The 27,875-nt window shown below is 33.9% G+C and overlaps 3 protein-coding genes and 1 pseudogene across 3 annotated transcripts; 2 read left to right on the top strand and 2 right to left on the bottom strand.

Annotated features, from left to right (window-relative positions):
* Positions 1–9,383: 9,383 nt before the first annotated feature.
* On the bottom strand, positions 9,384–11,643 carry LOC104780009 (LOB domain-containing protein 25). The gene is made up of 2 exons (XM_010504468.3): positions 11,502–11,643; positions 9,384–10,084 (listed from the first exon to the last, which is right to left on the bottom strand). The coding sequence occupies exon 2, from the start codon at positions 10,059–10,061 to the stop codon at positions 9,675–9,677; it is 387 nt and encodes a 128-aa protein (XP_010502770.2). The 5' UTR covers positions 10,062–10,084; positions 11,502–11,643; the 3' UTR covers positions 9,384–9,674.
* A 5,701-nt stretch (positions 11,644–17,344) lies between these two features.
* LOC104780008 (uncharacterized) lies at positions 17,345–20,848 on the bottom strand. The gene is made up of 16 exons (XM_010504467.3): positions 20,554–20,848; positions 20,330–20,442; positions 20,078–20,186; positions 19,933–19,997; positions 19,804–19,842; positions 19,615–19,711; positions 19,441–19,531; positions 19,289–19,352; positions 19,131–19,207; positions 18,942–19,023; positions 18,723–18,802; positions 18,537–18,621; positions 18,370–18,438; positions 18,210–18,277; positions 18,025–18,073; positions 17,345–17,936 (listed from the first exon to the last, which is right to left on the bottom strand). The coding sequence occupies exons 1-16, from the start codon at positions 20,618–20,620 to the stop codon at positions 17,544–17,546; spliced, it is 1,548 nt and encodes a 515-aa protein (XP_010502769.1). The 5' UTR covers positions 20,621–20,848; the 3' UTR covers positions 17,345–17,543.
* Positions 20,849–21,210: 362 nt separating this feature from the next.
* On the top strand, positions 21,211–21,852 carry LOC104780007 (cyclin-dependent protein kinase inhibitor SMR7 pseudogene; annotated as a pseudogene).
* Positions 21,853–22,922: 1,070 nt separating this feature from the next.
* On the top strand, positions 22,923–24,166 carry LOC104780006 (ubiquinol oxidase 1c, mitochondrial-like). Its single transcript, XM_010504464.2, has 4 exons — positions 22,923–23,234; positions 23,328–23,456; positions 23,527–24,015; positions 24,107–24,166. Exons 1-4 carry the CDS (start codon positions 22,923–22,925, stop codon positions 24,164–24,166), a joined length of 990 nt encoding a protein of 329 aa, XP_010502766.1.
* The last annotated feature ends 3,709 nt before the right edge of the window (positions 24,167–27,875 follow it).

Below are 27,875 nucleotides of genomic sequence, written 5' to 3'. Positions count from 1 at the left end.
TTTAGAGACTATTTAACGACAATTTGTATTAGCGACAAAATGTTAGCTACAACAGTAGTTAGTCGCTAAATAGTCGTATAATTTCATTTAACGACTATTTAGCGACTATTAACACGGTGGCTGTTGGCCTGTTTTCTTGTAATGATCCAGTCTGCCAAAAACATTTCTTTCTTTAAAATTCACCAACGAACAAACTTCAAGATGCAACTCTTGAGACTTACTAACCTGGGAAAAAGGGAAAAAAGAGGGGGTGAGTAAACAAGTTTACTCAGTGAGGAGATCAAACTCTGCCCATTGGACATACAGTAATAACGTTCCAAATATAATCAACAATCATTACTTAGCATAGATTTAGAATGTCTATTAATCAAACAAACAAACAAACATCTTATTTCTCTTCAATAACTTTCATCTTATTTTATGCACTTTTGTGGCAACTACCACATTCAAACATTTATGTTTCTTTACATTACTTAAGAAGTTTTATTTTATTTATAGGTTTGGCCATTAACACTTTTTTTGGCTCCCAAACCCCTTTCTTAGAAGACCACGGCCAATAGCTTGATTCTTCCCTGCTCGTCAGCGGTTTATGACCTGCAATGAACCCGTCGGTCCATTACAGTCCAACATCCTCAAGTATCTTTCCCTTTCTCATTCTCATTCTCATTCTCATTTATGTTCATAATTATATTTAAAATATAATATATATATAAGTTAATTCATAACATCAGATTATGTAGCTAATGTGCTTCACATATATCATGTTACTAACAAGCTATTTTACCATGCACACAAATTCACACAAACACTTTCAATCAACAAACAATTCTTGAGTCTATACTCAGCAACTATCGAAGAGTACATAAAGAAAGAGGTTATTGTTATCCGCAAATACCACCCTCTCACCTTAGCCATAAATTTAATACTTGGTTTAGAAAAAGCAACAACAGAAGCCCGCTTCAGCAACAATCCTCGATCTGCAGCGGTTTAGATGACTATAATCAATTAATCCACCCCAAAATCTCTATTTAAATTGACTGGGAAACATTCCAGTTAATTAATTAGATCTAGCTTAGTAATTAAACCAAACCAAAATCCAATAATTTAATAATTCCACGAGACCATGATTCAGTTCAATAATCACAATTCATCACCACAATCATACAACTTAGAATTCTTGGTTTACTCTGGTTGAGATCCGGTTTAGTAACAACACAACAACGACAAGAGTAAGCTTCACCGTTTACCTTTCTCGGCGTTTGCACTCGGACGAGTTTGCTCCACGATTCAAGCAACGGAGTCTGCTCGGCAACAGGGATCCAAAGTGGCTCAAGCTCACGTTGGTGTTCAGTTCTCATGATTCACAATCAAACAACAACAACATATCATTAGACAACATCATTTACTTCATGCGCAAGTTACAAAAGAACACTAGGGTTTCCTTACCCTTAACGGCCTCGACAATGGCTATGGCTGTTACGGAGACAGCTGCTGACATCTCTGCTGACAGTGGTTAACACATGGTTTCAAACTCCGGTGATTCACGATGGGTTGCTGACTAACGGTGGTGATCGACGATGACAAACAACAAATCCTCGTGACCTCTTGCTCTCCTTCTCAACGATGGCAATGACAACAACATGAGAAAGACGGTGATGATGGTGAACTACGACGTTGAGAGAGACTTAGGATTAGGGTTCACAAACTCTCTTCTCTCGACAAAACAAGGACGGCGATATGAGTGCATCCACACTTACACCATAAACCCTTTGTCGTTTTAACTTTGGTTAACTTGGGCTATTAATGGGCTAAAACTTCAAATATCCCACTAATTAAAAATGGGGATGTTACAGTTAGAGCTGTCAAAATGGGTTGTCCACGTCCATTTTGATCCGTCCAACATTGTCCAATTTGATTTTGGACAAATAGCTGTCCGTGTTCATTAATGTCCGGTCCATTAGCGACTATACCCATTTATGCCCATATTTTTATGAGCTGTCCATGGGTGTCCATTGGACAACATTTAACAAATTTTGTAAGATGAGAAAAAATGGTGTAATTAGCTTAGAACATAAAACATAAGTGATCCTTTTGTGCTGCCAATCACATAAAACATAAAAGATCCAAACACAATGATCAACATCCAAACACAATGATCAACATCCAAAAGCAATAAAGCAAACATGAACATCTAGAATATTTTAAACACAATGACACACATATTTCAAACTCCTTCTCCTTCTCCTTCCCCTTCTTTGCCTTCTTCGAATGGATCAACAATCTCTTCAAACCCTTTAAGTCAATTTCTTGCGCAGATTAAAGCTTCGACATTAGAAGGAAGGAGTGAACTCCGATACTTGCTTAACACCCGACTTCCAATGCTAAACGAAGATTCTGAAGCTACAGTCGTAATAAGGATGCTAAGTATGTCACAAGCCATAGAAGACAGTTCTTGAAAACGGTTTGCATTATCCTTCCAATATTTCAAAACATCCAAGCTCTTAAATGCCATTATGTCCAAAAACCGGTTCATCTAAGTACTTGTCTAATGCTGACTTGCCATTAGCACCAACTGTTTGGGAGATGAAAGCATAAAAGTCCTGAAACAGTTCAAACACAAATATGCAGCAGCTCAAAACACTTAAGTAGCAGAAACAAAACACTTAAGTAGCAGAAACAAAATCGATACAAAAACAAAGTAGTTTAAACAAAACACTTACACCATATCCAGGAAGAATGTTTTGCTCCATATTGTTTGACTTTGAACTTCCTGCTGCTGTTTTTGTTGGATTCTTCTTGTAAACATCAAAAAGCTTCTTCAGGTTCTTACGCAAGTGATCCACCCTTGCTTTACTAGTTGACGCATCAAGGGTATTGAAGCAATACTCTATATAGGTAAATTTCAATCTAGGATCAAAGACCGCAGCTAGAGCAAGTATGTCACTATAATCCTCCCATTACTTGTCAAATTTCTCCTTCATACCTTTCACCATCTCACAAACCACATCATCATAAGAGTACTCTTGAGCTTTCAGCCAAGTTTCAATTTTCCATACCTAAACCAAGGACAAATCAAAGTTAATATGTCGAATACCTAAATCAAAGTCAAATCACATCGTTATTATGTCAATCATACCTGATTGAAATAAAAATTGGCAGTTGGATAAGATGAACCAGAGATCAAATTCGTCATCTCTGCAAATGGGGTCAACAGCTCATAGATCAACTCTGCTCTTGTCCACTCAACATCAGAAGGGAAAGATTGATAACTTGTATCAATCTCTGCAAGATGCCGAAGGGCTTCCTTATAGATGATTGCTCTTGAGAGCATAAGGTGAGTTGAGTTCCACCTAGTTGAAACATCTGAAAGTAGTTCACCCTTAGCTTCAATTCCCATTGTTTCCACACATGTTTGAAAGGATATTTTTCTAGTCTCATTCACCCTCACAAACTTAACACTATTTCTGATTTTCTCTAGAGCACCATCAATCACATCCAATCCGTTTTGCACAATCAGATTCAAGATGTGTGCAGCACATCTCACATGAAAGAACTCTCCACCACACACCAAATTTTTCCTAAGCTGCCTCTTGAGAATTCCTTGCATGTTGTCATTTGAGGAAGCATTATCAACCGTAATTGTGAACACTCTCTTTTCCATTCCCCAATCTTTTAGCAATGCCAACACCTTTGTAGCTATTCCAGCACTCGTATGTGGAGGAGGAAATGCACAAAATGACAGGATTTTTGTCTTCAAATTCCATCCACTATCGATATAGTGTGCAGTCAAACACATGTATCCCTCTATTGTGATTGCGCTCCACAAATCTGTTGTTAAACAAAACCTACCCGGAACTTCACCCAACATCTTTCTAAGCTTCAGTTTCTCTTTCTCGTAGATCTTTAAGCAATCAGCATCCGCAGTATTTCTTGACCAAAACTCGATGTTGGAATTTGCATACTGAAAAGCCTCTCTAATTCTTCTGTACTCAACGAAAGAGTAAGGCAAATCATGTTCTATGATTGCCAATCCATCTGAAATAACCAAAACCAAAGACCAATTAGAGAAAAAGAATCAAACTAACAACATGAAAAAGGTTTAAAAAGCAAGTGTTATCTATGTCAAGAGCACAAACAATAATCTATAAGGAAGCTATTCTACAATTCAACAAATCGAAAGAGAAGAAACATAAATCTCAAATGGGTCTCTCCCAAAATCGAAAGAGAAGCAAACCCAGTTTCAATCTAAGTAAAGCAAACCCAGTTTCAATCGAATTCAAACAAACCCAGTTTCAATTGAATTCAAACAAACCCAGTTTCAATCGAATTCAATCGATACATAGGAGAAAACAATCTTACCGATAGTGCTTTGAGGAGAAGAACTGAAGAAGAGCTTTGAGGAGAAGAACTAAAGAAGAGCTTTGAGGAGAAGAAATGAAGATTTCAAAGAGAAGAACTGAAGAAATCGAGGAGAAGAACTGAAGAAATCGATTTATGTTTAGGAGAAGAAGAGCTTCGAAGAAAATAAGAAATCGATTTGTGTTTTCCCTAAATCGATTTTAACCTAGAATTTTCACACCAATGGGCCGCCCAATGTCCACGCTGTCCATCCAGTTTTGTCCGTGGACAAAAGCGGACCAAGCTCATTTAAGCCCGTTCAAAATATGGGCTTGTCCATGACCCGTCCATAATGAATTGGACATGGGCAGACCATGGACAGCCCGCCCATTTTGACAGCTCTAGTTACAGTATTACCGGGGCTAAGCTGGGTGGTGGGAGATGGAAAGGACATTAGGTTATGGTCGGATAAATGGTTATTAAATACGCCACTGTTAGATGTCGTGAATGGGGAGTTACCGGCTACTTATGCTTATATGCGTGTTTGTGATGTCTAAAGGAATAGCACGGGGTGGCAGTTGAGCCATCTGACACCATACTTGTTAGAGTTTACACAACTCCAATTGAGATCTATGGTTATTGACAATGTCACAGGCGCTTCAGATAGATTTTCATGGGGTGCGACTCCGGATGGTTGTTTCACTGTGAGTTCAGTTTATGCGATGGTAAACAGGACCGCTGAGCCGCGACAATTTATGGGTAAGTTTTTTGATGGTATTTGGAGGGTGAAGACAACATAGAGGATTCGATGTTTTCTTGGGCTTGTTGCTCACCATGTAGTGATGACAAATGTGGAACGGTTTCAACGACACTTGAGTGATACAAAAATTTGTTCTGTATGCCAGAGTGGGGATGAGACGCTTTTGCATATTCTGCGTGATTGTCCAGCAATGGCTGGTGTTTGGCAGCGGCTGGTTCCACGGAGGAAGCTGACCTCGTTTTTTGCAGCTTCTTTGTTGGAATGGTTGTATGTCAATTTGAATGAGTCGACGGAGAGGGATGGGTATTCGTGGGCTACTTTTTTGCGGGAGCTGTCAGGTGGGGATGAAAATAGAGATGTGGTGATGTTTTTGGTGGTATGGGTAAGTTCCGAGACAGGGTGCTTTTTCTTAGAAACTTGGCGGAGGAGTTTTAGAAGGCGCATTTGGTTGCGGGAGGAGGGAGTGCTGAAATTACAAGGGAGGAAAGTCTGATCGCATGGGTGCCACCGCATGTGGGTTGGTTCAAACTGAACACAGATGGGGCATCACATGGGAACCCGGAAAGGGCTACCACAGGAGGCGTACTGAGAGATAGCGATGGGAACTGGCTCTCTGGTTTTGCTCTGAATATAGGAGTTTGTTATGTTCCCCTTGCGGAGCTCTAGGGAGTATACTATAGTTTGTTTATGGCGTGGGAAAAGGGGGTCACGCGTGTGGAGCTCGAGGTGGACTCGAAAGTGGTGGTGGGTTTTCTAACGTCATGGACCAATGATTCTCATCCCCTGTCTTTCCTAGTACGTTTGTGCTATGGCTTTCTTTCAAGGGACTGATCAGTCCGTATTTTTCATGTGTATAGGAAAACTAACCGTCTTGCTGATAGGTTAGCTAACTATGCTTTTAATCTTCCTTTTGGTTTTTATTCTTTTGATGCTAGCCCGGATGATACGAGGGTCATCATGCATGAGGACGATGTTGGTTGTTCACGGCCACAAATGATCCAATTATAGTTTATTTATGTTTTTTGTTTAATAAATGGGGAGGCATTGTCTCCCCTCGTTACACCAAAAAAAAACATTAATATATATAGTTTTAACAGCGCAATTAATAATATATATGGTATAGGTTCAGTACTTTCTTGTTAGAGAAAATTAATGTACATGTTTAATGTTTTACACTAATAGTTGGAATATTACTAAAAAAATGATGTTTTGCATTGTCTGGAAACGCAATTTCGGATTGTAAATATATAACTGATCATTTCTCTTTCACTAGTGCATGGTTTGTTGTGTATCCATGAAAAAATTATAAATAGATTTTCACGTTGTGTGATGTATACGTCGATCGATGCTATGATTGCTTTAAAACGTTTTTCGTGTGTCTAGAATTCTAAGAAAACTTAATAATGTCACTAATGTTTGATGGTTATGTTGCCATGAACTATGTTTATGTATACAAATACAACTATACCGAGTTATTATGCTGGTTACAAATAAAAATATTAATAACAATTACCAACATGATTTTCACATTTAAACGAGTTGGCATTTATGTCAGGAACTGTGGTGGAACAAAATACATTTTTTTTTGTCGATGTTATTATATTATATACGTTTTTTATTATTTTTTTTTGTATATATACTATACCGAAGAACAGAATGGGTTGATCGATCGCTTTTTTAGAACACACGAGCACACACCACTATGGTGGCTTTGGTTAGTATTATTTACTATTTAGTAGTGTACACTTTTTCTTACAGAGGTCTAATCTTTTTCTTTTTTTTGGACAAACACAGAGGTCTAATCAAAGATAAAGAAAAACTGAAAAAATAATCGAATCAATCAATTCCGACAGGAGAAAAACGACGACGTCCATAGAACAAGGCTTTTTCATTTGTTTCTGTTATTGGACCTTTCTATTTTGATTAGAAGCTATTGGGCGGCTTAGTGGTGTTCCACTGCTACTTGATAACGAGAGGACAAACTCTCTCTCTCTCTCACTCACTTTCTCTTGGTCTACAAACTGGCCCATTTACGTTTTCTTTGTGTGCTATTCCACCTTTTTTGTTGATGAGATTAATTTCAAAATTGGATTCAACCTATGAAAAAGTTATGTCTATGGCTTAAATCGCAAGTACTAAAACAGTAGGTTTCTGTGGATGGGGACATTAGTATAATCGTTTCTCTGGATTATTATATGGCCACAAGTCAAGTTCTTGAATATATAATTTGAAAAGTTTGATTGTAAGAAAAAGGAGTTAACGTAAGTTAATTGCATAAAGATATGGAAAAGGTTCGAAAATATATCGTTGTTTAGTTCTTCTTAATCAACAACACGTATGTGGATTTGAAGCGCAAGTATAGCGACACAATAACATCTTTAGCACAAACTCATAAACTCCATGTCATGGCTATTGGTATAGTATGATAAAAAATAAAAAATAAAAAAAGTAAGAGAGATTTAAGCGAGAATGATGGAGATGGGAGGGAATAACTGAGGAAAAGTCTTCAGATGAGTACAATATGATATGATATATCACATGGCAAAACAATCATATTCCTGCAGTAGATGGTGATAGTGTGTGATAAATTAAATTAAATGTTATTTAAAAAGAGTTAAATAATTTGAATGTACCTTTAGTTACTGTTTCTGAAACTGACTCATGTCCTGTCTGAACACAGATCTTGAATCCCCGTGTCCTTATTGTCGACATGTAAATCCACGCATGGAAGTCAAATAAATACATGGCATGTATGTAGTATATGTATATGTCAGTATATATAATTGCATTCACATATATAAACATTGAATATAAATAATACCATTATACATTCGACTAGATCCGTGTTAAAATAGCTCAAATGATTCCTTTTAAAGTTTTCCGTCTCCAAGCACTACTGATGTAAGGAGTATATATGATGTGTCATCTGGTCTTTTCTTTGCGCAACGAATAGATCGTAGACTTGTAGTTCCTTGTAAGTTGTCAGTTGTCTTGTAACGGATGAATGAACAAAGGAAAAAAATTGGTTGATAGAAGCGGTAAAAGGAAAAAAAAATGCAACACGAATAAAAAGGTTTAACATAAACGATAAAAATGATAGAATAATTTAGAAAGTTGAAAATGATTGATAGGATAACCAGTTTAAGTTTAATAATAGTTTTGTTTTTATTGATGACGAAATGAACAATACAATTATTACTATTTACTATTGCTATTAAAAAGTATCAATCAAAAAAAATTGTTATAAAAAATTGTATCGTTAGACAGTAAATATACAGTGTAAGAGAAGAGGTAATTAGAGGACCTTACAGCGAATTAATTAAACAGAGATCACACAAAGATGAACTGAAACTAGTTTTATGAAATGTAGCTATATATTATTAATTTAATTATTTCATAGTGTTAAGTTATAATGATTTTAAAACAGAATTTTTTAGTATAAAGTATAAACATTACGAAACTGATTGGGAAAGATTAAACAATTTTCGTATACAATAACCTAAATTGATTTTGATAATGTTATTCAGAGAACCCGGAACTGATTAAAAAAAATAGAGCACTATCAGATTTTCATATAGTCAAAATACTCAAACTATATAGTATCTTTAGATACATCAATACCTCTAAACTTTTGGTTTAACAAATTATTTGGGTATCATACCCAATCTTAAAAATTATTTAGGAATCAGTATTGATATATCTTAATTATCGAAAAGAAAAACTAGATTATTAATGTTTGTTTCTTTTGACAAGATTAGTTGATTTGTATGTATACATAGATATGTGGTTGTTAGTTCGCAGCCAAATGTGATAAAATAGAAAAAGAACCGACTTTAAAAAGAGATTCCCTATGAAAACATGTGCCTAAATAATTTGATGTTTAGCAATCGAGATTTAATTATTTAAAGCGTTGTCAAACATTTTCTCAAGTCGACAAATGTTAAAATCACTGAACTAACGTAGAATATTAGCAACTTTATGTTTGTGACCAGTGACTAGTGTGTGTAATCAAACAACCAATTATTAGCCTACATTCCTATGAGTTTATTAGAAACTGTCGACATGAAAATTTATTCTTTTGCAATATCATACTAAATTCAATATTAATATTGCATCATTGGCATAAAAATCACAATCGTTGAATGTAAGTTTATAAGATGCTAACAATGAAATATGTGTACACACACTTATTTCCTATCCAGCTAACTATGAGATGATTTAATATGATTGAAATGGTTGGTCGTCGAAATCAAGTTAAAGGAGAGTTATATATGGAGATAGGAGCAAGAGAAAGGGATAGTTATTGCTTATTCAACATCATCAAAAATATTTCTTGACATCCCATGAAAGAAAATTACAAGTTAAATTACACATACGCATAATTTAAATACATGCAAAACATACGTACACATACATATATACATGCATGTCCCCATAGACATATATATACATATATACATACGAAGATATCCTCATCACTTCCATCACATCAACCATCCATTCTCTCTTTATACTTCTCCGCCGCTAATTCTCTCAGAGAGTGATGATGATTAATATATCAACCCCCGTTGACCATTCAACCTCTGCGCCCACCATAGGCCGACTTCGTTTCACCACCAAGACAACTAGCGTACCTCATGAGATCAGCATTTGTCTCCTCTAGTTCCCTTTGCAACCTCAAGACCTGTCTCTGGAGCACCGAGATCGCCCCAACGCAGCCATACACTGGATCTTTAAGCCTTGCCTCCGCCTCGTAAGCCAGCGAGTTCACCGCGTCTTCCCGCTGATGCGGAGCCACTTCTTGAAGGATCTTGCTCACATTACTTGCCCCGAATATCCGGTGGACGTTCGCAAACTTTGTAGGTTCCTCCGGCGGAAAATAGGGTGCGAATACGCAGTCTGATGTGCATTTACGCCGGAGGAATTTGCATGCTGCACACGGTGAATTTGTGTAGTTCGACATATTTGTGTATATATCCCCTGATTCTTCAGTTGCAAAAATGAAACAAAACGATTTAATCACATGCGATTGATATTAACTTTGATCCACATCGATCTTGTAATTCTCTAGAGTCTCTTCTCCTTGTATATATACATATCGAGGTTACAATATCGATGTTCCCTCTAGAGAATTTGTGTAGTTCGACATCCATATTGATATATACAATATGTTTACGTATATATTTCTACGTACACATTTTAAAATTTATACATTTTCGAAATTTTGTTTTCTATTTTGTGCTGGTAGCTAGCAATACTTGTCCCATCATCAATACAATTGGTTACAAGACGTACGATGTAATATCGTAAGAATGGTAACTAGAAGTAATATTATCATCATATAACTAGTTACGAGTCCTCGTATGATGTTCCGATCTTCTTATCCTTAATTGTCATTATTCGTAACCATATAAATATGTATTCCAAGAAAACTATATTTCAAACAAATATATACATAAATCCAAGACACGCATTTCTAAACAATAATTTTACATATTATAAGATTGGGAACTGAGACTAATCAATAATACTAAACATACTACATATGTATCTTACACACAATATGATTAATTATGAGAAGTTGTATAATTAGTTGTTTAGCTACATTACACATAAGAAAGAAACGTACATTTCTTCTCCAAATGAATGTCGCTATGAATTGAAGGTATCTCAAACTGCTTTGCATTTTCTAGTATATATATATTGGTTGACTTAGAACAAGAAAACAACTTGTTCTTATTTAATTTGACCTTCGATTCAAAATATGAAAATTTTCATAAGAATTTTTGAGGAATATATATGTATAATTTCGTAGTATTATATATACTCTATCTAGTTTTGTTTTTGTTAAGAACATGGCTTTATTTATGTGCCATCAAATCTAGTTTTGAAAAAAAAACAATGAAAAGTTGGAAAACATTTCTTGGAAATGGTTGAATAATAATTTTCTTTAAACTTGAAGAAACTAAAGACTATTGAGTATTGACCATACATTTTTTGTTCTTGCCATTTAGTTTAGCAGATTTCCTGACTTTATCCTCACAACACTCTCTGTCTCCCTGACTCTGAGTTCTCCACATCTATATATACAACAGGTATATATACATATATATAGCTTTTATAACGAATCTATGACCGAGTTAAATTAGCTTTATTACATCTTTACGCGTCTGTTTCAGTATGCTTACTTCACTATATATAAGAAGTCACAAAATCCAGATCCACTTTCTATGAAAAGTAAATTAAGGTCGTCCAATTTATAACTTGGAAGTTTAAGATCCAAACTCTCGTCAGTTTATATAACCAATGAACGTAAAAGTAAACGTGTATATACATATATGATATATCTATATTGCTAATGTTTGTGAATTGGCTGCGTAGAATGAAATAATCGTGGTCTTACCTTTAAATGGAGCAACAAGAAAAGTTCTCTCCTTGATATATATCTTCCTGAAAAGGTTTGATCTCTTCTTTGTTTCTCTCTTGGGTATTATTTATTAGAAGGGGAAATGAAAAAAATCCTCAAGAAGATTGGCAATTATTGGGAATTATTTGTTGTGTTCAGAGAGGAAACCCTAGTTGGAGAGAAAGACGAGTCTCTCTAAGGGGAAAGTTAGAAAGATAAAGAGGAGACATTGTTTAGAGATAGAGAGAGAGGGGGGCAAAAGGCATTTTTGGTGGTATGAGAAAGAGAAAGAAGATGAATATAATGAGATTACAAAAGGACAAATTGGCCTCAATTAATTGAGGACCTAAAATAGTGAATTAAAAAGGAGTATTTAGTTGAACCCAAAAAAAAAAAAAAAGCAGTATCTCTGACCCTCGCAAATTTGACTCCATTCACTTGCTTTCAGTAAATAATATATTTAGTATGTAACATATTTTCGATTAAGTTAGACAAGGACCCGTATAATGTGTGGGTTTAAAAATTGTTGAAAAAAATAAATTCAAAACTTTAAACAATTTTTAAAAAATATATAATGAAATTTTATTTTTTAAAGTAAATATATAAATAATTTAAGTTTGTATTTACCTTCATACATTTATTTATATTTATCTATTTTTAATATATTATAACAATTATTACAATAATTTAATTTAAAGCTAAATTATATCCCACTAAAACTTTTGCCAAATACTTATCATTACAAATCTTATTATTGTCAAATTTCAAAAACGTTTCAGAACTTATTCACAAAATATTTTACATGCAACAAATTCATCAAAGCAACATCTAATAAGTAACCACATACAATTTTACTCTATGTTTTACCATTAAAAATATATTCTTACACTCAAAATTATTTTATTGTTATAGTATGCTCTTTACCACCACCTATAAAATGTCTTCTAAACAAATTAAACAAATTTGATGTTGTTTTACTTTCATTTTGGCATAATTATAGTTCTTATAATTACTAAATTTGTTTTGTGACATAGTTTCTTTAACCATGAAGTTTTTTTTACTCCAAAGATATTGGATGAACAACTGGTGAAAATTATCTACTCGATTACAATGATTTTATGATTAACCTAATAAAAGTTGAGAAATTGAAAGAAATTTAATATAATATAATAAAAATAAAAATTTGAAATTATAATCATGATGGTATATATAAGTCTTAGATAATTCAGATATACAAAATAGAAACTTTATATACAATCCAAAACATGACATATGTCATAATCACGTTAAGGATCAACGACCTATTTACTCTTCAGAAGTATCCAATTGTACCAAAACAACTTAAAGTTATGACCTCGTCTCAAATATTCTCGAATCATAAATTCTCAATTTATTTTTACTCGAATCAAAAGTTTTCATATATTTCTCCATATACCTGGTTTAAACGGTTTACGAACCTAATCTGATAGAAAACCACATAAATCCGGTTAGAAACCAATTTTAAAATGGTATATCGTTCCAACTTCCCAAATTTGAAACCTCTTCTCAATAACTCGATCAAGCAGCTCTTGTTTCAGTACCAGAATCATCAACATTATTTAGAAAAGAAAACTCTAAATTTTGACCAGAAACATTAACCACCGACTTATCTTCCAAACTTATAATGCTACTAACTGTAGAATAACTTTTGGAACCTCCATTAGTGTCTCCATCCTCGATTAAATTAGCGGGCATTATATACTTCGATTTCATTTCATTGCATTTTATAGCTTCCATCGAAAAACCCGCACGAATCAAAGACCCACACAATAGATCGGCAAAATTATATTAGAAAAAAAAATCAAAGATCAAAATTTTTGATATAAACATGTAATGTTATGTAGATATAATGTTATTTTCTTAATTAGGTGTCTTATTATGTTTCAAAAACAATAATTCTTTTGACATAACTTATGTTATTCTTTTTAAATTTGTTATTCACTATTTATTTATTAATAATAATATACATGCTTAGTGAATTACTTTTTTGTTTATACATGTCAAAATCTTATTGAGAAATCACATATAAGATAATTAGCGTACAATAGAAAATAGATTATTTTTGTTAATTTTCTTTGTTGATTTAGAAATTTTTTTTAGATATAAACATGTAAAATTTATTTAGATTTAATGTTATTTTCTTAATTAGCTGTTTTGAAAAAGAATAATTTTGACACGTGTCAACATCTCGTCAATATACTTGACATGTGGCTAATTTGAAAACCCAACTTTATATAATAAAATTTTAATATAATAAAAAGATTAGTTCAGACTTCAGTTCAAGCTTTTTTCCTAAGACTGCCAGTCGGTTCTTTATGATCTTTGTTTTCTTCGCATGTGAGTTTAGTGTTCAAAATTAGCTAACCATAGAGATATAATTTTTTTTTTGTGCAAACAAAGACATAAAATTTAATGTGCTAGGTTATATAGTATAATTATATGACCAAATATGGATGACACATAGTATATTTATTTTACCATGTAGTATATAATTATACCATGTAGTGGTTGAGAATCTTTGTAACAGTGAAACTTTGATATGGATGGCACATAGTATATTTATTTTAGTTGTTTTTTTAATATAATAATATTACAATTGTATTATGTTTTTTTTTACCAAATTTGAAAACTGTGATTTCTGATCGTTAAAATTGATATGTGTCACAATCTGATGAGTTTCTAATTTTGATATTTAATCGTTAAAATTGACACGTGATCTGGTAAATTTTTAATTTTGATCTCTGATCGTTAAAATTAACACGTGTCACGATCTGGTGAGTTACTAACTTTGGAAACCAAGGTTTATATAATAAGATTATAAGAAAATATTTCTTGTTAATATGGCAAAATCAAGTGATTAGAAGTAAACTAATATATACTTTCAATTTTTCAAATTATGGTAGATACTTTGCGTTCCTATAAAACGTTTTCTTATAATTTAATCCTTATTCTACAAAAAAAAAAAAAATAATAATAATACATTTTAACTAATTAGTGTTAATAATTTGTAAATTTCAAGAAATAACTAAAAATTGTAAATATATTATTTTTATCACACAAAAAAAAAGATTGTATTCAATATTAATTCGAGTGAAAGTTCTTAAACATCAATATATACTAGGACGAGGGAGGGAGTACATTTGAATAGCCCTTAGGACCATGTTTAATTAAGAAATCAACGAGGAACCCAATAATAAACCTAAATTAGTAAGCTATTATTCAACAAATGAGGAAACATAAATGTCTAATAATAAATACATATGATGCTTTCTTGAATGAAAACGAAAACTTGCATAGCTCTTCGACCGATGTAGATTCTTCAGCTTAAGGTACAATTTTTAATTTACTTTTTGACCTTTTACGGTTTATTATTGGACCGTAAGAAAAATACTGTTTGTGAAGTCTTTGTTCCACTTCTTAATATACTGTTATAATTTAAATTCAGAAGGTTTTCGGATACAAACTTACAAAGACATCATATCAGAACTATTGAGGATCTGAGCAAATCCGACATGTGTACTGTCGTTTTGCTTGATTGAATTTAACTGTTAACATATAACCCCTCTTGAATTCACTGTTTATCTTTCTGGAAATATAATTATTAACTTTTACATTTTTAATTAATTAATTATTTGATGCGTTCATCCAATTTTTTGGCATACCCATGATGATGGCTGAGCCACATGCTTAAATCCAAATAAATTATCTATAGTAATAAACCAAAATTTTGTGAAAACAAATTCTTCTTTAAACTATACCGTCATTATGCATAATCTTCCTCAGCTAGATGACAACCCCAATCATTTAAACAAACTAAAACCTAAAAGATATACCAAACAAAGTAGTTGATACAAAAAAATGATACCAATGCATTATTGTTTCCATAAACATATACATGCTTCAAAGTGCAATATTTGGTATAGCATGTGCGTAGATTATACCAATGATTAGAGAAGATAATCAATCATTGGCAAGCATCACTTTATGTATTTAATTTTCTATAACAACGATACTTACGTATTTCCTAATTAGATTTAATGTGTATATACAGATATGCACATATCTATACAAGAAAGTATGAAATAATATGAAAATATGAAAAGAAAAATTCAGATCGAAAAGAAAAAGAAAAAAAAAAAGAAGCACTTGAATACGCATGCATACAAAAATATCCCTATAGATCTAAAATTGGGCCTTGGCGAATGGCGAATAAAAAATATAGTAATCTCTTATCGTCTAATGTAAACAATAAGCTAATGTGGGTCGTCGATATAATTAATTATGTAATCTACTTAAAAACAATCCATGTGTATATATGCATGCACCTTGAAGTCCTCCTAATAAAACTTGAAGTCGGTATGCTATGCTATATATATATATATATATATATATATATATATATATATATATATATATATATATCAATTGGACAATTGGGATAACATGCATAATAACTTCTTGCTCGATTCTTATCTTATCTTTTTTTTCTCTTAATTATATTTATAATCTGGTAAGTTATATGTATAAGAAAACTAACTAAACTGTCAAAATGTTAGTACGTATATATATAGCATACACTACTTATTAATTTAAATATAGCTTGATCTCTAGTTATTATAAACCCTTAATTATATGATTTAGTAATCATAGGTTGGGACTTTGTGGATTGGTTGTTGAAGAAATGTATAATACGGGAAAATATTGACGAAATTATTGCAAGTCAAGTGTTTAGTATGGCCACAAACAATCATTACATTATGCACAATTATTTGGTCACAATTTGTTTCATTAATTAATGGCATGCACCTCTTCTGTTCCTTTCTTTTTTTTTTTGTTAAACACCTTTTTCTGATTACAGTATAGATTAGATGTATATATATATATATATATATATATATACACGTCTAACCCATTAGATACGAATATACGATTAGTTTTAGTGGTTGTCAATCTTATTTTCACAAAAGTTATTCCATTTGTCTTTTTATAAATTATTTGCACCCTTTAACAAATTTAAAATAACAATGGAAAAAATAAAATATTTTTTTTCCGTTTATTTTCTGATATGTTTGGATGACCTTATGGTTTCATTGTTACGCCATGACATTTTCTGTAACATGTTTTTTGGTATTTCGAATTTATAATTTACTTTTTGTTAGAACGTCATACCATAAATTATACGTTCACAAAAAAAAAAGTGACATTTACATAGATAGAAAAATCACTGCTTTATTACAGTTAACGGTAATTGAGTTTGATGACTTTTGAGGAGTACATGATATTGTTTACTATCAGCTCAAATGGCAACTCTCATGTATATTCAAAATACTATCATCTAACTCATAGGATTGTGGAGCTTTATAAAAGCAAATGGATCGGAGAAGTACTACTAGCTATATAGGTCTTTAGAATCAATTTAACTGTACCACTAGCCGAGGAGGTTGAGGATGATATGTGGGTTGTTGAAGCAAAATGTGTGCTATCATCTTGATTCTTGAGGGATGTGATCCATAAATGAAGGATAAAATTATGGCTGAGTTATCCTATACTATGGAGTAGCGAATTAGTCATTTTTCAGGTAATGATTTTGCCGTACTGTGATGTGGAGGCAACGATATTGGCACTATCATACACACGTTTCTCTTGGTGAGAGAGATATCTAGAAATGGGTATGAAAGGGTGCATCGTCTATTTTTGTGGGAGCATTTATAGTGATCTATGTGTAGGTGAGTTTGAGAATGTGAAGGTGGTAATAAAGAAGACATATGGGAGGCTAAACTGATGTCTCCTAAGGACTTCGATGACATCAAATTCAAATCTCTTAATGGATGCTTTGAGCGTTATACTTCATACAAAACTTTCATACAAAAGTATTTTAATACTTTCTGATATACTTCAACTTCATACTAAATTTTCAGATATTAACCCGAGTCTAATAAGGCTTACAATTTCTGTACAACAGACTGCGACAAAGAGAATCAATTAAAGAAGAGATTAAGATTAGGGAGTGACAAGAAAATAATCTCTAATGGTTCGCCTTTTGACAGAGGAAGGAGGGTTTAGTACAGAGGATGGACTGCTGAATGTGGTTTCTGGTGATCTCTCGCATATTATATCTTCTTCTGATGATGATGATAACGATGACAATGATGATGATGGTGATGTTTTCTTCTTCTTAGACTCTGGAGTTCCGATGATAGGCATTGACTGATTATCATCTGATGATGATGATAATAGTGAATGCTTTTGGGGACTCTCAGCTTCTCTGTTCATCTCAAGTATTTCTTTGGCTTCACTATTTGACAATGCGGTCACTCTGCGTTTGACTCTAGGCGCAAATGCTGTTGAGTTTGCGTTCGAACAGCGGTTGTTCTCTATGTTCCACAGTCGTACCTAATTATGAACAGACATGAAGTCAGTAAAAAAGGCTAAACATCCTAACCTTTTTGCTTGTATCAACATATATGAAATGTTTTGTTACCGTGAAATCATCTGAAGCTGTTGCAACTTTCCCAATCTCTGATGGTGACCTGCACAAGAGATTTGGCATCAGTTTAGTTATTAGCTAGTTGGAAGAAGTGAATAAAGAATTAAGTTTTCATTGTTTCTTATTTTTGAAATGATTGATTCAAGAAAAAAAGAAGAGGGTCGGTGAAGTTGATTTACCAATCTACTGCAGTAACTTCATAGTCGTGGCCTTTTAAGAGTGTAGGATCTGCGTGAGGCTTATTGACCTGCGATTTGTAATGGTTACTTAAGCATACATAAGTCTTGAAACAATTGATTTGTTAGAGAATGTTCAAACTAAGTGACAAAGGATTCAAACCTGCCATATGTAAGCGTTTCCATCGCTTGAACCGCTCAAAACATATTCACCATCAGGACTAATCATTGTCTGCAGAGCAATATTGAGATAGTGAGTGAGCAGGTGAAATATGTTGTATAAGTAAATCAATTGTGTGATTGAAGGGGGAATTGTGAAGAAGGCATTACCCTTACGAAAAAAGAATCTATTCGGCAGCCAGAGAAAGATTGTACAGGTCCTTTGTCAAGCTGCAGCGTGTTGTATAAATAGATTCTGCAACAAATTGATGAAATAGAGAGAAATTGTTAAGTTAAAGCTGGAATGTTTGACGAAAACTCTCTCGCTAAGAGAAGTTATAGTCATAAAAATCAAACCTATTGTCCTTGCATGATGCTGTGAGAAGGGTTCCACTTGAGTCCTGAGACAAGGATACTATGCCATGTAATCCTTTTTCCTGAACAAATTAAAAAAGAAAAATAAAAAACAGGATAAAGATTAGCCTAATTCATCCCTTCAGTCAGATTGAGGGTTAAGTCCATTCAGAACAAACATGTGATCTTATCTCAGACTAGTAAAAATGCAGCTTAGCTTACCTTAGTGTTTGTTGGGTCTGACTGTGGAGATGCTTGAGCAAAAGGAACTTTCAGCTTTCTTGTGTCCCAAAATTTCAAGGCACTAAAAGAATGGCAGAAAAAAAAAACAAAGGATGTAAACAATATTCCTATATGCTTTAAAAAGTTACACTAGCTTTATATGAACCCACTAAAATGTTGTGCAAGTACCTATCAGGTGCTCCAGCAGTGGCAATTGTGATCTCGTCCTTGAGATAAAGCACAGAGGTAATGCTTGATGAAGCAGCCTAAAAACATGAAGCAAATAAGCAGAGAAGATAGGAGAAATAGATTAGAAGGGAAGAGACACAAATGAGCAGATGTAAAACCTTGCGTCGTCTGATCCGTTTTGAAAGAGGGGATAGATGAGCTCCTTTAACCATGTCAGTAGAGCTGTATGAAGACCAGAAAAACAATCAAGATGGTTTTAAATAAGAAAAGAACCGAAAAAGATCTTCACAGCTAAGTTTCGAGGACTTACTTGATACAAAGTTCCTCTTTGTAAGAACTACTTTTACATCTTAAATCCCATAGCGCAAAACATCCATCTCTTGAACCAGATACAAGAAGATCTACAAGCAGCTAGAGTTAGAGTCATATCTTGACAAAAACTATCAAACAGTAAAAAAGAAAGAGATATATGCAAGAAACAAACCAGAATTAGTTGAATGTGGACACATCGATTTCACAGTTCCTGTATGTCCTATAAGAACACCAGTACACTTATTCTCCTCCACATCCCACACTTTAATCTACATTCAAGCGTCTGCAAATGTCAGTATCACAATTTTTGTCCTCACAAACTAGTCAATTAAATAAACATTGAGTCACCACCACTACTTACAGTTTGATCACCAGAAGCAGTCAGAAGACAACTATCTCCCTGCAACAAATTTACAAATGAGTAAAACATCAAATAAGCTCCACTTAGTTCCATTAATGATTCAGAAACTTAAAACGGAATATAACGCACCTTGATCCAAGAAATGTCAAACACAGCGTTATAATGAGCAATCCAATCACGAAACCTAGCTTTCTCTACACATTTTAAACAATCACAAATCAGTATTCTATTAAGCTCCGAAGAAATTACGGTTTTAACAGAGACGAGACGAGACCTGTATTCTCTTGATGAGTTGCAGAAGAGGCAAACTTCTTACTGGAATTAAACAAGCTCACATGACCGTCTTCATCTGATACCGCGAATAATTGAGAATTCTGGCTAGTCTGTATACGTTTTAAACAACAATCGTTAATCCTAAATCACAATCAACCATAGTTTGAGGTTGCATCGAGGGTTGAATAATTAGATCTAGGATTGGAGCTAGCTACATTGAGAAATCAAAATAGAAGCAGAATTAGGACCGTACCTTGCAAAACGAAACAGCCAACGGCGGAGTTCGAATCCCGTCGTGTTCTACCGCAACGCCGGTTAATTCTCTGCAAGTCAGCTCGGAATCTGGGAAGAACGGTCGCTTCCGTACTGGAAACAAGAAAAAAATCAATCAGTACAATCCAAAGAGGGCGAAACTCAGATATACATCAGGAAACACCAACAGAAGCACGAATTTGTATGTAAAATGTAAGAATATACCTCGAAAGCCGTTGAGCTCTCTGAGTCCGATGTCGACAAAGACGGATCTAGATCTGGAGGATTCCATCGGAGAGTAATCTGCTGTGCAATCGAGAGAGAGACGAGATAAGAGAGAAGCGACGGAGGAGAAATGAGGTTTTATGGTTAGATATTTCCCGGTGGAGCCGAGGTAAAGTTTATTATCTCTGAATACGGAGCGGGATACTGGAATTTTGTGGGCGGTGTGTGTCTCTCATTTCACGCGGGAAAATTATTATTTTCCCCAGAATCGAAATATTTTTCGTTTGACCTCTTCACGCAGAGAGAATGAAGAAAGACTTTTAAAGGTTTTTCCCCATAAGGCCCAAATATGCTGGCCCATTTCTTTTTAGTTACGAGAGGATTACCAAATAGAAAGAATGACTCGGCTAGAACCGATAACCGAACTGAACCAAATGTATTTTCAATTAATTTCAGTAGCGTTTTCGAGAAAACCAAAAAAAAAATTGATTAACCGAACCGTGCAGAATAAACCGAAATTTTCCCGCGCAAAAAAAACACATAATCAATTTCCAATTTTAACCTTTCCTCTACTTACACCTAATCTTCCTCTGAAAGCTTCGTTCTCTATTAAATTTCTTGAGAAGCAACCAAATTGCAATGCCAAACAAACTCGTCTCTAATGAGTACCAATCCTCTTCTAATTGGAAAAATATCTCTCTCTTTTTTTTTCCTTTCTCTTTTCTTGTTTCTTCATCTTCTTTTTCATTTCAAAACTTTGTAAGACTGTCTCTCTGTTCCTCGTCCCTTTTTCTCAATCTTTTTTTTTTTTAATATAAATGGGAATATCGAAGAAACATCAAGTTGGCGGAGGATTAGACACCGATGGGGAAAAGTGGGTGTTCGCCGAAATTTCGATTCGGGAGTCACTGAAGCCGGTGAAGACGAAACTCAAAAAGCCAGAGAGAGAATCAGTCTCAGCTGAAGAAATTTGTGTCACTCCCACGAGGAAAGAATCAGTCTCAGCTGAAGAAATTTGTGTCACTCCCACGAGGAAAGAATCAACAATTTCGGAGAAACTGAAATGTCCCGCTGCTCCTAGGAAACGTCGACCGGTGTTGAAGTGTCGGAGCAATGTTCGTATAGAGTACTTTGTGCCTCCTTCAGATTTGGAGTCGGTGTTTATACAACGCCGTTAATGTTAAAAAAGACTACTAAAGAGTTCTAAGTTTGGTTTTATTTGTTTTTCCTATGTGCTCAAGTCATTTTTTACTTCATCTTATGTTTGGTCTGGTACAAAAGCATTTTACTCTTTTTATGTTTCACATGTCTATAAGCGTTCAATTAGCCAATCTAGTCCACGAAAGCTTAAAAAAAAAAAAATCTTATAGTACAACTTAACGATATGTAACGTAACGGCCAGCAATTTCATTGGGACGAAAAAAATCTTCATGACTTGTTCACGTTTTAGTCCAAAATATCTTGCCATTGAAGCTAACAACACCCACAAACTTTCAAACTTTAGTCATATAAAAATTGCTAAGCCCCTTCACAGTTCACACCGTGTATCTCTCTAGTAAAGTTTCTTCTCTTTATTAATAAAAACTCTTGATATTCAGGAACAATTAATACACATGTTGTTACCTATAAAAACCCAAATTTATTAACTTTGAAGATGTAAGTTCGAGCAAAAGGGGTCAAGTTTTGTTGCACCACAGAAATTGCTCTGTAGATATTTTCTGATTCCATCCAGTTGGTATAAACAAAGATGACGAAATCAAACACACATAAACTTTGTTGCACTAGGGTTTGGCATTGGTGTACCATCTCCACTACTCAGTCTCGGCTCATACCTACGGCGAGAGGGGCAATGGCCAGGGGACAAAATTTTTATAAAAAAAAATATTAAGGAAATGGGAACCAGAAAAAAAGAATAAAAGAAAATTTATGTTGAAAAGGGTCCTAAAGAATTGTATGCCTAGGGACGAAATTTTTTTTAAGACGGGGCACTACTTCCCTACAGATAAAGAGATGACGTTTATGTAATATCTTCTTTCGAAACCTAGTTCTCTCTAAAATTCCATGTCTACTTACTAAATGAGAGTTTACCTCAAAGGAAGATTTCTAAGACTTTTAAGCTTTCGCTATAAAGGATGATGTATCTGCCAAAGAAAAGGATTACACTGAAGGCTATGAAAGACTCAATTTATACAATTTTAGTTTTAATCCAAACTTGAACCCGAACCCGACAGCTATACTTAAACCCTTCACATTCAGGCAGCTCTGTTCTTGTTAAATCCCTTTTGTCGTCTTTTCTCTAAACCCCTACCTCTCAAAATTTAGGGTTTTACATTCTCCAAAAACCATAAAAATTTCACTTGAATCCGAAAATGATCACTACAGTACTCCGTCGATTTCTCCTTGATGCATCAAAGCCGGCGACTTCAATTAATGCTCTATATCACCAACTTGCTCCAGCTAAAAATTTCAGGGCTCCGGCGATGGGATGCGTGAGAGATCTCAGCAAGATGACATTTGAAAAGAAGGAAACGTCCGTGGAGGAGAATAAAGGATCGGGAGACGGGGGCAAGGCTGATGATCAAGGTAACAAAGGGGAGCAGCTAATCGTTAGCTATTGGGGTGTGAAGCCAATAAAAATCACCAAAGAAGATGGAACTGAATGGAAATGGAGTTGCTTTCGGGTACGTGCACATTACATATACATGTTTTGTGTATTCGTTACTTACTCTTTGTTGATTTATATGTTTTTTTTTTTTTGTGTGTAACAATGGTAGCCATGGGAGACTTATAAAGCAGACCTGACTATAGATTTGAAGAAGCATCATGTTCCTTCCACTTTACCGGACAAGTTAGCTTATTGGATGGTTAAATCTCTTCGATGGCCTACCGATCTCTTCTTTCAGGTACGCTCTTAGGTTTCAGTTGAGCCTAGTTGTATGTATGGACTAATTTTGCCAAACGATTAAAAGTCAGAGGAGATACGGATGCCGAGCGATGATGCTAGAGACGGTAGCAGCGGTACCAGGAATGGTTGGAGGGATGCTTATGCACTTCAAATCGCTAAGGCGTTTCGAACAAAGCGGGGGTTGGATCAAAGCCCTTCTCGAAGAAGCAGAGAACGAGAGAATGCACTTGATGACATTCATGGAAGTAGCTAAACCCAAATGGTACGAACGAGCTCTTGTGATCGCCGTTCAAGGCGTTTTCTTCAACGCTTATTTACTCGGATACCTAATCTCTCCCAAATTTGCTCATCGTATGGTTGGATACCTTGAGGAAGAAGCAATACATTCTTACACTGAGTTTCTCAAGGAATTAGATAATGGTAACATCGAGAACGTTCCCGCACCGGCTATTGCTATTGATTACTGGAGGCTTGAAGCTGACGCCACGCTTCGTGATGTCGTCATGGTGGTTCGTGCTGATGAGGCGCATCACCGTGACGTTAACCACTATGCATCCGTAAGTGTAGTGTAAATATATGAAAATTATACTATATACTATATGTTAAAAATATGATTAATTCTTTCAATGGTTTGTATAAACTGCGCAGGATATTCACTACCAAGGTCATGAGCTGAAAGAAGCTCCAGCTCCGATAGGATATCACTGAATCAGAGAAGAACTTCTAGTTTTATTTTGTCGCTCTCAAAACTTAATTTCTTGAATTGCTACTCGTCATGACTTCTTTTTAATTGGATATCGTTGAAGCTAAGCCACCACCAGATTATTTAGTTTTGGAAAATATTAGATATACATATTAGTTTTGTTACGTAATCCATACTAAATAAAAGTAGAAGTTATAAGCTCCTTAAGACGTCCACATAGGATTTTAAACAACCTATCGGGATTTAACATGTCACTCATTAACATTTTCTAAATTTCATAATTAAATATTATTAAAAACTATTTTAAACAACCTATCAGGATTGGACATGTCATTCATTAACATTTTCTAAATTTCAAGAATTTTAAATTTATGGAAATAAAAGAACTATGTACAACGTCCCACATAGGCTAGAAATTTTTTAAACAATGGTTCAGAACTAATATAAATAAGATTAATATGCTTCCAACAATGAATGAGCAGGAAAGCTTGATTTATCAGGCGTCCAAAGTTTTAAAATTTTATTCGGTTTAATCCAGTTTTTTATTTGATCAAATTAAAACTTTATAAAGTTTCAAAAAAAAAATATAATATATAAAAATTTTAAAAATTTAAATATTATAAATATTGAAACCTTTAAAAGTTCTTAGCTTTTAAAAAGATTTTAAATATTATAATTTTTAAATTTTAAAAGTTTAAAATATTACAAATATTGAAACTTCTAAAAGTCTTAGCTTTAAAAAGGTTTCGAAATATTATAATTTATAAATTTTAAAAATTTCTTAGCTTTTAAAAGGTTTTAAGAGAATTCTAATTTACAAATTTGAAAAGTTTAAGATATTATAAATTTTGAAACTTTTAAAAGTTTCAAATATTAAAAATATTTAAACTTCATAGAATGTTTTAAAATATTACAATTACTTAACTTCCATAGAAATTTTAAAATATTATATCTATACTTATAAAAAGTGGAAGCTATAAACTGGTAAAGGTGTCCATAGAGGATTTAAAACAACCAATAAGAATTAGATATTTCACTTATTAACACTTATCTACGTTTGTGGTTTATATCTCTTATGAGCTATATAACATGTTTTTTTGTTTGTATGACTTTACAGATGATTTGATATTCTTGCAGTAAAATTTTTATTTTTAAGTCTAAGAAAGAAGGATTGACGTCGCAAGATCTTGATTTGATGTTATTTAAGCTTAAAGAAGAAGGATCGACGAAAAGAACAAATATTGTTTTAACTATACATGTGTTCATATTACTTTTTCTGCAAGTAAGGATTTTAATTTGAGAAGTTTCAATATGTGGAACTAAAACCAAATAAGTATATGGATGAAAATATCAATAATTGGGTGCATGTGTTGACTATGCTAGTCTTCATAAATTGCACAAATTTATGAGAAAATAAATGTTTTTGGTCTTCGAGATTGATGGATTAACAAGTAGTGTGGTAGTCTAAAAAAAGATTTTTCAGTGGAAGAATGTGAAAAAGTTGACAAGAAAGAAGAAGAAGAAGGGTATAATGAAGAAACATGCGGTAGAAGTAACAACGATGACAATTACCATAAAATTTGACAATGAAAATGACAAGAAAGAATATGAATAATAAGAAAACATTGAACAAAAAATATGAAAACATAGGTGGTAGCGAGATAAATTCATGATTATAAAATTGTTTCGTTTTTTAGGTGGTTAAAGAAATGGTTTAAAGAAATGGTTTAGGATATGTGAGGTCACCAGTTTGATCCGCCTCATCTTGACGTCGAGTTAAATTCATAATATTTTTGATCAGACTTGATTTTATAATACAACTGATTTATATATTTTAAAAAATTGAGTATCTGAATTTTTTTCTTAATACTAATTTAAATTTTATAAGATAATATTTCATCAAAGGTCATTAATCATATATAATTTGCATTAAAATATATTAATTAAATCCACCCGTAACGTGGCTTTAAAACTTAGTGTGATACTTAAACGATGAAGTTCATTTCCCGTAACATCACGTGACAAAAATTTCCCAATATATATAAACTGAATTATGTTAGAAGAAAATTCCAATACATTAACTTCGTTGTAATCTAATCTGTATAACTTGGAAATATTATTTATTTACTTAATTTTATTAACTTTTTACGGAACATGCATGATTCCATTTTAATTTAATTTAATTTGTAAAGTTTGTAACTTGTAAGCAGTGCATGTAAGTATCATATATTTACACAAAATATAAATAATTATTAAACTTCTTAACCTATAAGTTGTAAATAAGGTTAATAAGAAATTCCTTCATTTCCAATTTCTTAACCAATCTGTATATTGCCTAGTTAGATAATTCCTTCATTTCCAATTTTTATTATTAGGCGATCAACTTTAGATTTGTATAAATATACTATACCTACGGATTTGTGAAGTAACACATCAAACGTTCATAATTTCAAAACATTCTCAATAAACATTCTCAATAAAGCTTTAAGGAGTTGTTGGCATTTTTTCAAAAAAAAAAAAAAAAAAAAAAGGAGTTGTTGGCAACGTCGTGGGACTCAACTTTGTCGACTCCAGAGGCGTTGTCACATTTGCGGTTGACTTTGAAGAAGTGGAATCGAGAAGTCTTTGGTGATGTGAATAATCGCAAGGAAAAATTAGTTCCGGAGCTTAAGGAGGTGCAAGAGCTCATAGAAGCTTCTCCCTCGGATACGTTGATCGAGAAGGAGGCGCAACTTTTGAAGAATGTTGATTTTGTGCTTGAGCAAGAGGAGACAATTTGGTATCAAAAGTCAAGAGAGAAATTGCTTGCGTTGGGTGATAGGAATACACGATTTTTTCACACTACAACAATCATTCGGCGGAGAAGGAATAGGGTGGAGATGTTAAAGGATGCTGAGGATAGATGGGTCTCCGAGAAAGTTCATTTAGAGAAGCTAGCTGTCGAATATTACAAGCGACTGTATTCTTTTGTGGATGTGGATTTGGACGGGGAAAAATTGTCACGGGAGGGTTTTGCGCCGTTTACTCAGGCGGAGAGAGGGGAGCTGACTAAACGGTTTACTTCAGAGGAAGTTCGAGTTGCGGTAAAGGGCATGGGACGATTTAAGGATCCGGGGCCGGATGGATACCAACCAGTGTTTTATCAGGACTGCTGAGAGGTTGTGGGTGAGTCGGTTTTGAAGTTTGTGATGGATTTTTTTTAATAATGGAGTTTTGCCAGAGGAGACGAACGATGCTTTGATTGTCTTGTTACCAAAGGTCGCGAAACCGGAACGGATAACACAATTCAGGCATCTGAGTTTGTGCAATGTTTTATTTAAAATCATAACGAAAATGATGGTGATACGGCTCAAGAGTGTTATTTCGAAACTTATTGGTCCGACCCAGGCTAGTTTTATTCCGGAGAGGCTTAGTATTGATAATGTGGTTGTAGTTCAAGAGGTTGTGCATTCTATGAGAAGTAAGAAAGGCAGGAAGGGTTGGATGTTGTTGAAGCTGGATCTTGAGAAAGCCTATGATCGAATACGTTGGGATTTTTTGAAGGAAACGCTTGAGGTAGCCGACTTGTCTAATGAATGGACGTCTCGGATTATGGAGTGTGTGGCGGGTCCGGGTATGACGTTGTTGTGGAATGGAGAGAAGACGGAACCGTTTAAGCCATCTCGCGGGTTGAGACAGGGAGATCTGCTGTCTCCATATTTGTTTGTTTTGTGT

This window comes from Camelina sativa, chromosome 4 (assembly GCF_030686135.1).
Source record: "Camelina sativa cultivar CO46 ecotype springtype chromosome 4, ASM3068613v1".
Classification (NCBI taxonomy): Eukaryota; Viridiplantae; Streptophyta; class Magnoliopsida; order Brassicales; family Brassicaceae; genus Camelina; species Camelina sativa.
Note: the sequence above shows the minus strand (reverse complement) of the source record. Positions and strands in the feature narration are given on the sequence as shown.